The sequence below is a fragment of the Podarcis pityusensis genome, assembly GCF_964106645.2.
Source record: "Podarcis pityusensis genome assembly, chromosome: 4".
Taxonomy (NCBI): Eukaryota; Metazoa; Chordata; class Lepidosauria; order Squamata; family Lacertidae; genus Podarcis; species Podarcis pityusensis.
In genome coordinates, this window is record NC_138027.1 from 83,292,868 (window position 1) to 83,307,391 (window position 14,524).

General features: G+C 44.8%; 1 protein-coding gene across 2 annotated transcripts; it reads right to left on the minus strand.

Moving 5' to 3' along the window:
• Window positions 1–222: 222 nt before the first annotated feature.
• On the minus strand, window positions 223–14,180 carry BIVM (basic, immunoglobulin-like variable motif containing). Of its 2 annotated transcripts, XM_081003130.1 has the most exons (10): window positions 13,986–14,175; window positions 11,846–12,444; window positions 10,758–10,884; window positions 9,674–9,769; window positions 9,412–9,516; window positions 8,428–8,522; window positions 7,422–7,554; window positions 5,224–5,307; window positions 1,919–2,015; window positions 223–952 (listed from the first exon to the last, which is right to left on the minus strand). In XM_081003130.1, the coding sequence occupies exons 2-10, from the start codon at window positions 12,324–12,326 to the stop codon at window positions 659–661; spliced, it is 1,512 nt and encodes a 503-aa protein (XP_080859256.1). In that variant the 5' UTR covers window positions 12,327–12,444; window positions 13,986–14,175; the 3' UTR covers window positions 223–658. The 2 variants fall into 2 exon arrangements, with proteins under 2 accessions (XP_080859256.1, XP_080859257.1); XM_081003131.1 differs by lacking the exon at window positions 9,674–9,769 and having other exon boundaries at window positions 13,986–14,180.
• Window positions 14,181–14,524: the final 344 nt, after the last annotated feature.

Genomic DNA, 14,524 nt, shown 5'->3' on the forward strand with positions numbered 1-14,524 from the left:
GCAATGACCTCCTCTTTCCTGGATTTTTCACAGGCTCATCGCCTGTGACTGCCAACTAAAGTCGTCAATTAATGCAACGAGCTTAATCCATACAGAATGATGTCCCAATGGTCACCAAACTGAGATCACCCAATAACAATACAAATTTAACGTTTGGTGTTTGGTAAATTTAGAACTGGACAGTGGTGTCCTTATTGCATTTTTTATTTTCTTTTTTTAGAACTAAATACACAGTATACATTTAATACCATTATACAGGTAAAGGTAAACCATTATACAATGTGTGTTTAATAAATCATTTTGGAAGTTAACAAATCTCATGCTTTTGAGTATTATCTATTTCTTCTAATAATAGATTCCCCAGGCCCCCACCCTCCCCACAATGGCTTTGATCTTGATTATTTCCCCTTCTGATTTCATGGTCAGAAACGCAGGTCAATTGCTGATTATACTGGATTGTAAAGTGTACAATATTCTGTGCTTATCTTTGAGCTAGTGTTTCTCAGCATCCCCAACATTCACAGGTTTAAAGCAGCAAACATTGCTAAGGTTGCATGTTGTACTGAAATTTCAACCCTCTCTCTACTCTGTGCATAATGTACTTTAAACCTATTTTAAGGAATACTTTACAGTACATCAGTTGCACAAGCAGGTCTTTTTAGTCATTCCCGTCATAATCTGTGTAACTCTGAAAGCCGCTATTCCGCCTTTCTTGAAGATGAGACAGCTTCTTCCAGACAGATTCCTGGTGGAAGCTAGCACTGAAAGATCTTCCCAGGCGCCCATGCTGCTTCTTAGAAATATTGTCTTCGCTCTCAGACTTGGCGATACCCGGCATCTGTGACGGGGGCTGCAAGTCTTGTCTAGCGTTTCCAAATGGGAAGTTCCAAGGGCCAAACCTTTGCCAGCTAAGCCTCTGGAGAGAAATGATGCAATGCAGATTTCCTCCTACCTAAAAATCAAGAAGAAACAGAAAACCAAATTCTAGATTTCGTACTAAGTTCCTTTCCTACGATTTCATGCTTTCCTCACCCTCCATTTTAAGAATTTAAACTTTTTTGAGCCTGCGCAGGAGAGACGCTGCTCTTCATCTCTGCCAACCCCTCACAGCACTGGCTCTGCTTATAAAAATAATAATAATAATTTATTATTTATACACCACCAATCTGGCTGGGTTTCCCCAACCACTCTTGAGGGCTCCCAACAGAATATTTAAAAAGCTGGTGAACAGGTGAACAAGTATCCAAAAAGCTGGTGAAAACATGTGAATGAACACATTTCAGCAATGCATTTTTAGCCGTCATGCTACTTCCTATCTGGCTAATTTTTTACAGGGCAGTGACCTAATAAGAGCCGTGAGCAAGAATATAAACTATTGGGTGGAAAGAGCTGGTCTGCAGCAGATACTTTGCAGTCAGCCTTTTCCCTAGAAAGAGCAAACAGATCAGGAAGAGGTTGCTTAAGAGGGGCTATCAAAAGTCTTTTAATTTTTTTGTTGTACTGGAATACTGAGGCAGGTTCCTCAGAGGGCCAGTGAAAGAAAACATGGAGTTACCACAGAGTTCTGATGCTTAGCCAAACAATCTTTTATTTGGCAGCATGTACTGAGAAAGTTACTTTTTGCAGAGAACAAGTTTTAGTCATTTATTTCACCAGCTTTTCTTAGTTCACATGAGCAGCGGGAATCACACTAGATGGATATGCAGAACTACTAGATCTCCCTGACCTCCTTCCTTATGTTTTCCTAACATTTTCACTCAGGGATTAATTTTTCCATGTTTCTTCAGCAGTTGTAAATTTTACATCACTCACGCAGCAATCATCTCTCACAGCTAGAGTCTTAAAGGCAAGCCAACCTAATGAGGCGCAAATGCTCAAGAAGCAAGATAATCTCGTTATCAAGATGAAGCAATTTTACCTTCTTTGTCTTCCGATACTGAAGGCCCCTTTCCAAGTGCCGGATATCTAGATACTCAGGATTTTGTGTGTTCAAGTCAGTTACAATATCTGCCCACCTGTGCAAAAAATAAAAATCAAGGTGTGGTGGGAGGGTGGCAGAGAGATCACAAATTCAGTGTAGAACATGTCATGCAATAAAATTGCACAAGCAGTTTTTATGGTTTTAAAACTATTTGGGATTCAGATCACAATACAATCTTAATTAGGAGCATCCTGCACAGCACGTGACAGAAACTTTGCTTTCCTTGATGTACCTTTTAAAAATGAACACACACAAAATTAACCACTCAGAAATGACTACAGCCCATGAGAACATGGGGTATTTTGTATCCCTGCACTGTGCTTCTGTATTACCCAAGTATTTCCCTCATTACCGTATTTTTCGCTCTATTGGACGCACCGGACCACAGGACGCACCTAGTTTTTAGAGGGGGAAATCAAGGAAAAAAATATTATCCCCCCCCCAGCCCCAAAGAGCAACGGACAGGCTGCATGCAGCCTGTCCACTTCTCCCAGAGCTTCTCGGGGCTGCGGGGGAAGCCCGGGTTCCCCCCCCCAGCCCCAAAGAGCAAAGAAGCCAAGACAGTGCGCGGGATCTATAGCCGCGCAACCTCTCCAGCCAGGAGCTAAACCTCTCCAGTGCAGCTAAAGAAGACAAGGCAGCAAGCGCGATCCATCCCGCTCACTGCCTTGGCTTCTTCTTTAGCCTTGCACAGCATCTTTAGTCCTGCGCAACGGGATGGATTGCGCCTGCTGTCCACCGGGGCTGGACTAGATGACTCCTGGGGTTCCCTTCCAACCCTGCAATTCTATGACCTCGGAAGGTGTTTGGGTCTCCACCACTGGAGGCTTTTAAGCAGCGGTTGGGGGACCATCTGCCTGGCGTTCTTTAGCTGTGATTCCTACATTGTGAGGGGGCTGGGCTAGATGACGCTTGGGTGGCCCTCCCAACTCTATACAGTCCTACAGTTCTGCGGCAGGAGATCCACAGCCACTTCACACAATGCCCACTCCCAATTTTCATCTGAGAGACATGTGTCTCTCAGTACCCCCCTACCTGCCACACTTCCCCCACCCCACTTAAGCTGAGGGAATTCCTGCCCAGAGAAACTCCCAGCAATCAAGGAGGAGGAATCCGCTGCAGCCGTGAGCAGCGGAGGATCCATGGTCCCCTTCCTTCTCTCCTCCGTGGTTGCTTTGAAGCAGGAAAGTGGGAGAGGAGCTGCTTACACGAGTGTAAGCTGCTCCCCTCCCACTTTGCTGCTTCAAAGCAATTACGGAGGAGGAATCCGCTGAAGCCTCCAGCAGCGGAGGATCCATGGTCCCCTTCCTTCCCTCCTCCGTAGTTGCTTTGAAGGAGGAAAGTGGGAGAGGAGCTGCTTACACGAGTGTAAGCTGCTCCCCTCCCACTTTGCTGCTTCAAAGGGAGCCCGGGAGGAGGGAATCTGCTGCAGCCTCGAGCAGCGAAGAGGATCCATGGGTCCCCTCTTTCCCTCCTCCGTGGTTGCTTTGAAGCAGGAAAGTGGGAGAGGAGCTGCTTACACGAGTGTAAACTGCCCCCCTCCCACTTTCCTGCTTCAAAGCAATTACGGAGGAGGAATCCGCTGAAGCCTCCAGCAGCGGAGGATCCATGGTCCCCTTCCTTCCCTCCTCCGTAGTTGCTTTGAAGGAGGAAAGTGGGAGAGGAGCTGCTTACACGAGTGTAAGCTGCTCCCCTCCCACTTTGCTGCTTCAAAGGGAGCCCGGGAGGAGGGAATCTGCTGCAGCCTCGAGCAGCGAAGAGGATCCATGGGTCCCCTCTTTCCCTCATCCGTGGTTGCTTTGAAGCAGGAAAGTGGGAGAGGAGCTGCTTACACGAGTGTAAACTGCCCCCCTCCCACTTTCCTGCTTCAAAGCAATTACGGAGGAGGAATCCGCTGAAGCCTCCAGCAGCGGAGGATCCATGGTCCCCTTCCTTCCCTCCTCCGTAGTTGCTTTGAAGGAGGAAAGTGGGAGAGGAGCTGCTTACACGAGTGTAAGCTGCTCCCCTCCCACTTTGCTGCTTCAAAGGAGCCCGGGAGGAGGGAATCTGCTGCAGCCTCGAGCAGCGAAGAGGATCCATGGGTCCCCTCTTTCCCTCCTCCGTGGTTGCTTTGAAGCAGGAAAGTGGCAGAGGAGCTGCTTACACGAGTGTAAGCTGCTCCCCTCCCACATTACCGCTTCAAAGGGAGCCCGGGAGGAGGGAATCTGCTGCAGCTTCCCCCAACTCCCGCAGAAGCCGCGCGCTCTTTAAAGGGGCTGTGCGGCTTCTCCTGGCTTTTCTGGGAGGTGGGGGGATTCCCCCACCTCGTAGAAAAGCCCGCAGGAGCCGCGCAGCCTTTAAAGAGGGTGCCGCTCTTGGGGGCTTTTCCCCCAGGAGGGAGAAGGGACTGCTGCAGCCAGTCAGTCCCTTCTCCCTCCTAGAGAAAAGTCCGCAAGAGCGCACGAAGCTTGTGTGCGGCTCTTGAGGGCTTTTACCGCCTGCCTCCCCCCTGCATTCGCTCCATAGGACGCACACACATTTTCCCTTGCTTTTTAGGAGGGAAAAAGTGCGTCCTATGGTGCGAAAAATACGGTAATTTCTCAGCTCCTCTTTGGCAAAATGAACTGAAAAACTATTTTCATTAATCAGTAAGTCGGGGAAAAAGTATTTACTTTCCTTGGTATTTTCTTTTAAGATGGCAAAGTCTGTTTTGCAGAGAGAGAGAGAGAGGGGGAGGGAGTGACAGAAAGGAGGGGATGTAGTATTTTATAGACACCACAATTTTCTCCTTCCACAGTCTTGACACCACTCTTAGTATAGTCAATGCCAAGGAAAAATTGTGAGCTCACAAGAGATGATGTTTCTCTTAGAAATTTGTTTCTCAACAAAATGGTACCTCTGCAGAGAAAGCTCTCAGCTAAAGTCTTACCACTTCCTATTTGGAACTGCTGTTTTAAAATTTATGTCTCTTCAAGACAAATTCCCACCCCCTCCCCATGGGTTCTACACTAGTAATACACCAGATACCTATGTGAAACGGGATGTCGATCAGATACAAGCTACCTACCTACATTTTGTAAAGAAGCACAGTACTGTACCACAAAAGCCTTCACGGAAGTTGTAAATGAAAAGTCAAAATACCCTTGGAAACATCTCTCCTGTCCAGTTTTTGCACTTGCCATTAACAGCAGCTCTACAAGCATGTGAAGTTCATAAAACCTAAATCTATATCTGATTAATCCCACTAGAGTGTGCTAACTTACTTTTTGCAGTGAATAGTTGGGTGTTTCCTGCTTGGCTCTCCGATGAGTATCCAATGTTCCACATCTTGCTGCAACAGGCGCCCTCTAGTGTACACAAAATCATATCCACTCATTTACCACAATAAGACATACAGCTTATGAAAAAGCTTAGAATCATAGAACTGTAGAGTTGGAAGGGACCACGAGGGTCATCTAGTCCAACCCCCTGCAATGCAGGAATCTTTTTGCCCAACATGGGGGCTCAAACCCACAACCCTGAGATTAAGAGTCTCATGTTCCACTGAAAGAGCTACGCTTCCTAAGGTATTCTGAACAGTCAGCATGTGTGTCTCAATATTACCACTTAGCTGTTTTGCTTCTACGTAACAATATAACTTCTGTTAAGGATGACTAAAAGAACTTTAAATGTTTTCCGTGACTGTGGTTCAGAGACATTGCTTCAGACTTAAACACATAAAATATGTACTCCAGTCTTAATTAAAGTACAGGCACCAATTAATCTTGAAATACTGGCTCCACAATTACACTGCATCACCTCTGTACCGATTTCGGCATATTTAACAACTTGCACAAGCAGAAATAAATTTGCTCTAGAATTCTTAAGTTATTTTCAGATGCAACACCAAGCCAACATTTGCGTTTTGTTACTCCCTCTTCATAGCAAGGAGTCCATGGCGGCGACAGCCTGAACGTTCATGGCAAACCATTAGCCATGACTTACCATGAAATGTGAATACAGCTGTTGAGTTGATGGCTAAACTGAGATCAGCTCACACTATTGCTGCTCTTGGTAAAGATGTGTGTGGTTTTCGTTTTGTTGGTTTTTTAAATAAGAAAATTACAAAATATTTGAAAAAATTGAAAGCAAGCCATCTTCATGCTGTGTGAAGTTTTCAAGGCCATTCAAGTCTATAAACGTTTTTTATAAGTAGGTGTGCACCCCTTAGGGATGTAGGTGGCTCTGTGGTCTAAACCACTGAGCCTCTTTGGCTTGCCAATCAGAAGGTCGGCGCTTCAATCCCCGCGACGGGGTGAGCTCCCATTGCTCTGTCCCAGCTCTTGCCAACCTAGCAGTTTGAAAGCATAGCAGTGCAAGTAGATAAATAGGTACCGCTGCGGCGGGAAGGTAAACAGCATTTCCGTGCGCTCTGGCACTTGTCACGGTCCTCTGTGCGCCAGTAGAAGTTTAATCATGCTGGCCACACGACCCAGAAAACTGTCTGTGGACAAACGCTGGCTCCCTCAGCCTGAAAGCGAGATGAGTGCAACAACCCCAGTCACCTTTAACTGGACTTAACCGTCCAGGGGTCCTTTATCTTTTACCTACCTATGCATCCCTTTCATTATTCCATTAGGACTTACTTATCAGGTGTCACTGTGTTAACGTATCTTTATATGTGCACTATTAATATGAACACGGGTGGCGCTGTGGGTTAAACCACAAAGCCTAGGACTTGCCAATCAGAAGGTTGGTGGTTCGAATCCCCACAATGGGGTGAGCTCCCATTGCTCGGTCCCTGCTCCTGCCAACCTAGCAGTTCAAAAGCACGTCAAAGTGCAAGTAGATAAATAGGTACTGCTGTGGCGGGAAGGTAAACGGCATTTCCGTGCGCTGCTCTGGTTCGCCAGAAGCGGCTTAGTCATGCTGGCCACATGACCCGCAAGCTGTATGCCAGCTCCCTCAGCCAATAAAGCGGGATGAGCGCCACAACCCCAGAGTCGGCCACAACTGGACCTAATGGTCAGGGGTCCCTTTACCTTTATTAGTATGAATGACTTAGGGCTCGCTTTTTCCAAAGGGTGACCAGCAACTGTTCAAGTTCTGTTTCTGATGTTTTGCATAGGGTATAGATTTCAAAAAACCTTCATCCATAAACATCTGGATGGGAAGTTTCATTCTACTCACTGATTCAAAAAGTCACTGGGCAGCATTTGATGTTATTCTGCAAAGAGGAGAACCTTTTGCATGAACATAAGTTCCTTCTGCTCACAAAGCAAGCATGTTGGATGCTACTCACTGACTCTCATATAGCAAGCATCCTGTCGTGTGTTCTTCCTATCACCTACTTCTGACAACCCTGTCTCTGATTCTCCAAAGGCTTTAATATACCCAGGATACAGAAACATAGAGTAGCCTGGATTTAACAACATATCATTCAAAGAATGCCCATAGCATCAGTAGGTCATCAAAGTCTTACTTGTATGCCTTGCTAGGTTTTATTGGGGTAGCTTCAAATCCAATGGGGCAAAAATAATGATTTTGGCAATGATAAATGTAGGCCACAGATTCATCTCGCAGTCCTTCTGTTAGTTTGGTCAAAGCCCCCGAAGCTACAAATTAAAACAAGATAAAAGTCACTGGTAATTTGGATTTAGTCTGCAATGAGCTTCTAAATACTCTCTGTTTATTAAAACATATTGAAATGCATTAGTCAAAAAAAGGCAATGCAACTGTATCAAAATACGTTTTTTAAAAAACATAAACCCGCTTCAACATTTCTTTGGGTTTTGTTTTTGCAATCGAGTGGTGTATAAATTTTATTACATAAATAAATAAATGAAACCAGCCTCCCCTAACATGGTGGTCTCCACATACTTTGGACTACAACTCCAATCATTCCTGACCTTTGGTCATGCTAGCTAGAGCTGGAATCCAACAACATTTGGAAGGTTGTATTAAATTTGTGTCCTGCCAGAAAGGTTCTGTGTTGCCTCCAGAAGCAGCTGAGGTGAACTGAAGTTTTATTTCAACTGCAATTTCATTTCATTTTTAAGCCACCCTTTCTCCTGTAGGAACCCAGGGTTATGAACAAAATGGGGCACTACCAGTCAGATGGGCAGGTGGCATATAAATAATTATTATTATTCTAGAAGGAGATTCAACTGAGGCTCTCTCCTGCTCTATTTTGTTTTCAACTGGCATGCTATCCAAGCCCCCTCCACAAGGACAACTCCACAAGGAAGTTTTCTGGCAAAGTTCAAGAATGCATGTTACAAAATAGCATCATTCTTTTTTAAAATTAAACAAAAATCTGCACTGAGTTCAATGTAGATGTTATACAGAAATGTTTTAATAAATAATGCAACTGCTAAGAAATGTTTTAATAAACATAGTGGCTATATATTCTGGTTCTCTTTTCCCTTCTGTCATTTTCTATTGTTCCGTCTGTTTGACAACTCACCTTAATAAAATTAGTTACTTACCAGTCTCCCCAGCCGTCTTATACTTCCCGTGAGGTTTATAGAGAAAATATGAGCATCCTTTTACATGGAAATGGTCGTTAATTTGTCTGAACCACCTGAAGAGCACAAAGTGGAAAAACATAGTACAGTGGTACCTTGGGTTAAGTACTTAATTCGTTCCGGAGGTCCGTTCTTAACCTGAAACTGTTCTTAACCTGAAGCACCACTTTAGCTAATGGGGCCTCCTGCTGCTGCCGCGCCGCCGGAGCACGATTTCTGTTCTCATCCTGAAGCAAAGTTCTTAACCTGAAGCACTATTTCTGGGTTAGCAGAGTCTGTAACCTGAAGCGTATGTAACCTGAAGCGTATGTAACCTGAGGTACCACTGTACTCTTAAAAGACAACACCTCTGGTCCATCATAGCCCCAGAACACGATTCCCTCTGCCCCACTTTATTTCTCCTTTAAATGCTATGAACATCATACGAAATGGCTATGTGTTCACAACATGCCCCGATTAAGCATGTAGCAAAATGATTCTATGCATTGTCAAATAAGTGTGCACAGGATTGCAGCCTCTCCTTCCCCAGTGCTTTCTGCTTATTTCACTTCACTGCACTGTAAAAGCAGGTCTTACAGGCTAAGTTGCTTCACATGCCCTTCTCCTCTGAACCTAAGGGCTGGTCAGTCACATGCCAGAAGCATCATTAACACAACAAAGCACGTTAGTGCATTTCTGCATAAATGTTACCTGCACGTTTTTAAAGCTTTGTACATATTTATGGACCACAATTTGTCAATTAAGACTTTATCCACTGTTCGGGTCTCCTTGGAAGCAAGCCCCACTGAACTCAATGGTGTTTACACCAAGGGAAGTGAGTAGATTGCAGCCCTAGCGAAGTTCTATAGATTAATAATAACTGAATGCCATTTAAGATACTTTTTTTAAAAAAGATGCACGTATAACCCTGTAGAATAGCGCAAGGTATAGCAAGAACAGCTTTACCTCATTAATGTTGTATTTCCAGTAAATGGCCCAAATCTAATTTCTTCGAAAGGAGGTTGAAATCCCAATATATGCAAAGCCTCTTCTTGAGTAATAGGAGGTAAGCTGGTTAAAAATAAGATGAAAATGTAAGGAATTATCACTTTAAAAAGCAAGGATTAGGCTAGTTCTTTAGAACACTGACTAGGATGTAAGTCCCACTAAATCCAGTAGGACTTACCCCGAAATGAAAATAGTTAAATAGCTCCATCGAGTGACTTACTTTCCAGCTCCCATTGTGCTATAGAGGAAATTCCAGCAAGAGACTAATGAGGAAATCCCACATGAAGTCTTATATTGAGGGCGACTTATACAATACCTTTAAAAGAACACATTGCTTAAGTTTAGGCAGCCATGTCAAGACGTAAAGGAAAACAATGTATTTCACTTTTGACAAATTAATAGATACATATATTCAGTCACAGAATTTGCTTCGCAACTGAATAGCTGGCTCCGCTCAAGAAAACCATTATCTCAGCACTCTCTCACTCCATGCGTTGCATCCACCTAAATAGTTCCACAAGCATACACAATCCCCTCCCTCTACCCGCACACCCCTAAATCTGTTCTGGAGGGATGGGGGAACCCCCAAAATTTATGTAGAGGATGTACTGGGAGCCAGAGGTGATCGCACCAGAAGAACTGTTTGGTTGGAAAACGCCCTTATAGTTATCTTAAGTAATGCAGAGATGTACCTAGAAGTGCTTCACTAGAGCTTAATAGCCAACAGGACAGCAAAAAAGTTTGACTAAAGAGAGACCTCTTTAGGAAACAGATATATAGGTTCCCGAACAGGATTCCACTTATTATTTCAAGGCAGATGTATTGCTGTATTTTTATTTTTATTATTGCTGGAGACAGACCTATCACGTTGAAATACTGATGGAAACTTCATCCATTTTAGAGGTTGGGGGAAAACCTGGGGCTTTTACTGTCAACACATATGCTCCAGATCCAAAGAAGTAATCTGAAATATTCTCAGCCAGCATTTCACACTTAAAACATTCAGGGCTGTTGTTATTCTTGCTCCTTTGAGGAGGCAAGACACCTGTCTATGACAGAGTGCAGAGCTACACACAAACTTGTAATGGAGCCACAACAAAGTAGCCTTATAATCATAGATTCCTAGAAATGTAAGGTGGGAAGGGACCATGAGGGTTATGTTGGTTTAATGCTTCCGGAAACAAAAAACTCCTGTGATTTGAATAATCTCACCATAAACAGAGCTGTACCCAACATGGATTTTTAAAATATTCATCTTTACACATTCAAAATTAAAAAATTAAAAAACAGCTTTTGAAAACTACCATCTTCGGAGATCTAACACTTTCCGTTGTTTTATTTCTTCAAGAGCATAATGTTGCGGACATTCTCTGTATTGTTTACTCTTCTTTTCTACAGACATCTTCTTGGTTCCTTGCTTCTTTATGTTGCCTGTCAAATAAGTTTAATCATTATTCTTCAGTTAGACAAAACATTATACATGAGCTTATTCAGAAGGCAGGTAAGGATATAAATTTAATAATAAACTTTAAAAGTCAGTTTTCCAAGAGAATTGCAAAAAGAAAAAAAGCAATCTACAATTGGGAAATTTTTCTATGTGGTCATGCTGAACTCCAAATTGAAACCAAAATATGAAGTGTGGACTGTGTAAGTGTACATAGCTTGGTTTCATTTGCTTAATTTACACTGTGCACAAGTTAGATTTGGACTATTTTGACAAGGGAAAGAGATATGGTTTTGGCGCAGGCATGGCCAAACTTGGCCCTCCAGCTGTTTTGGGACTACAACTCCCATCATCCCTAGCTAACAGGACCAGTGGTCAGGGATGGTGGGAATTGTAGTCCCAAAACAGCTGGAGGTCCAAGTTTGGGGATGCCTGGTTTAGGGTATAGGAGACATACACAGAAAGCAAAACATGAATTGGAAGACAGGCTGCTCAGGAAAAGCATTTTGGTTCCTGAAATTCATTCCAATTACGCAGATAAAATATAACTGATGGAATTCTACAGGATTAGTGTGTGAAAAGAGTCCCGATCCAATGATCCCCAGGCATGCACCTCCAGAGGGTGGAAGTGTCAGGTGAGCTATCCTGGCGCCCAGGCATCTTCACTTGGTCGCAAGCGGGCCGATAGCCAGGTACAAAATGTGCCTGGCTAATTTTTAGCATTGCCTGGAATCTGGTGCAGTGAAGGGGAATCTTCCCCTGCCCCATCTTCAATTCTCACCAGTGGGAGTACCAGGGCTGTGAATACAGCTGGGACTACAGCACTCCAACCAGTGCCAGCCAGGAGTTTATATTACAACCTAAGTATATTTTTCAGGAGTTGCTTTCCATTTATTAAGATAAAAACACCACCACCACCGAACGTTCCATCAAAATAATTGTATATACCTGCTCGATTCTTCAGCTCTGGGGATGTATCACTGAATTCAGACTTATCAATTTCCCACGCCAATGGGAGCTTTCCAAGGCTACTGGACAAACTTTCCAAGTGAGTATCTTCATTGTAAACTATGTCTGATGCGCCAGTCCGAATGCCAATGAAGCCAGGTGAATTGTTCCTAACATTTAAGGCAGTGTTGTCTTGTAGGCAGGCACTAACTGTAGCACTTGGGCTTTTGTGAGCGGATGTTACCTGGTTTAAGAAAGCATAGTCTGAACAGATAGTGTAAAACTTTTCTCGGGTGTGAGTGACGGGGCATCCCCACGGATAATGCCTGTCCCCACTAGATCCAAGAGAGGCAACAGAGGCACCGGCAGCACAGAACGGTTTTACAGTACCATGAAGATTCACTTCTGAAGCTGTTCTTCCAGGTCCATGCTCGTTTTCTCCAGAACCACTCTCTAGCTGAGAGTCTGCAATGTTAGGCATTGAATGAATATACAAAGCTTTTCCAAGGTAATAAACGGACAGTGAGCCGGGGGCTCCTTTCCAACTCAGACGCTGCCTACATCGCTTCCTCCAGATTTACGAGATAATTTCAAATTGTCTGAAATAAAGAAGAGAGCATGTTATGTTTTCAGATAATAATAATAAGTATGCCAGAATTCTTCGCAGCAAAACTTGGGGCTGGTACACAATTTATTTTCTCCATGTACCTGCCCAAGCATGGGACGCGGGTGGCGCTGTGGGTTAAACCACAGTGCCTAGGACTTGCCGATCAGAAGGTCAGCAGTTCGAATCCCCATGACGGGGTGAGCTCCTGTTGCTCGGTCCCTGCTCCTGCCAACCTAGCAGTTTGAAAGCACGTCAAAGTCCAAGTAGATAAATAGGTACCACTCTGGCGGGAAGGTAAACGGCGTTTCTGTGCGCTGCTCTGGTTCGCCAGAAGCAGCTTAGTCATGCTGGCCACATGACCCGGAAGCTGTATGCCGGCTCCCTCGGCCAATAAAGCGAGATGAGCGCTGCAACCCCAGAGTCGGTCACGACTGGACCTAATGGTCAGGGGTCCCTTTACCTTACCTGCCCAAGCCACCTTATTATATCCTCCTTTGAGGCAAGAAACCACAACTTGAAGGGGGAGACCTACATTTAGGAAACTATTACAACAAATCCACGTAATGCTGCGCACCTACACTCCCTGAGCGTGTCAGGAGGGTTTGTGTTGTGCATGCGTGTGAAATTATTAGAACTAGACAAAGGTTCCCAGACAGTAAGTGAACACAATCCCTGAAGCCAAAGGATGCTCACTTCCAGGGGGCCAAAGGCAAAGGCTTGCAACAGAGTGCATAGTCCCCCACAGCACCTAGACGTCCAAGGCTCAACTGCCTCTGAACATGGAGGCTCTAACTCGCTTACCATGGCTAACGAGAAAGCCATTGGCAATCATAAATGACTTCATAACTGGGCATATTCAGGCTGACACACGCAGGGAAAAGGAAAATAATTAGAGCACCTCATTTGAAATCCTACGGAAAGTTAGGTGAGGCATTGACACGAACAGCAATCGCTAAGAACGCCGCTGTTCTCTTAATGGTTCATATACCAACTAAAACGCAATTAGATGTTCATAAAAAAAAATATGAATTGTAAGAACTGGACGGAAAACATGGATCAAGGAGCACAGGAAACCACTTTGATTAAATTGCATAAATTTTGGAAATGATAATTATTTTGATATCAATTGGAATCTGTATGTAATTGGCAACACTGTGGTAATATTGGGTAAATATTGGAAAATTATATATATATTAAAATTTTATATATATATGAATGAAAGACATTGGCAGGCCTAGTGTCCTCCACCCAACTGCTTTCCCCAACGTGGCAAAAAATAAGAATAGGGGGTCGGTTGCCTTGTTTGCTTCTCCCCCCCCAAAAAAAAATTTCCCCTTTTTCCTGGCTCCATTGTGAGTCCACCCCTGAATAAGGCGCAACAACAGAGCCTGTACTAAACCAGCACTCGCAGCACACGCCCCGCCCCCCGGACTTTCCCCGCTTTTCTCGAGCAGAGACCCTCACTGCCCGCTCACCAACCCCAACCTCCGGGGGGGGGTGAGTGTTCTCCTCCCCGCTGCCTCTCCTCTTTACCTGCTTGGCGGCGGCCATGACTCGCATCAGCACCAGCATCACCAACAGCGCGCGCTCTCTCACTCTCGCGCCGCCCCCTCCGAGCTCACCTGAGAGCGCGCGCGCCAGCGGGCACGCACACATATACCCAGCTCGCGCGCAAGCCCCGCCTCCGCCCTGCAATCCTACGGGACCCACGCGAGGAGGAGGAGGAGGAGGGCGCGCAGCCGGAGAGGCGAAAGCTGCCTTGCAGCCCCGCCTCGCTCCTCCTCCGGAAAGAGGCCCCGGGAAAGCAACAGCATCAGCCTACAAACAGCTTGGGAAGGGTTTGGAATAGGTAGGCTAACTTGGGAGGGGGGAGTTGATCATTTTGATCATGGCTATTTTATCCGAGATAGCTTTGCTCCACTCTGTCCAGGTCTTTGTTAATTTGTCGTCCCTGGTCATGTTGTGCGGATGCCTGATGATCGTCTTCCAAAGCAACTACAGTGGTACCTCGGGTTAAGAACTTAATTTGTTCCGGAGGTTTGTTCTTAACCTGAAACTGTTCTTAACCTGAA

What these genes read in the sequence shown, in the direction of transcription:
- BIVM (XM_081003130.1), bottom strand. Translation starts at nt 12,326, where the DNA reads ATGCCTAACATTGCAGACTCTCAGCTAGAGAGTGGTTCTGGAGAAAAC. An exon ending in GGAAATACAACATTAATGAG is followed by an intron (nt 8,523 to 9,411) that starts GTAAAGCTGTTC and finishes TGTGCTCTTCAG; the next exon opens with GTGGTTCAGACAAATTAACG. An exon ending in CCAACTATTCACTGCAAAAA is followed by an intron (nt 2,016 to 5,223) that starts GTAAGTTAGCAC and finishes TTTTTTGCACAG; the next exon opens with GTGGGCAGATATTGTAACTG.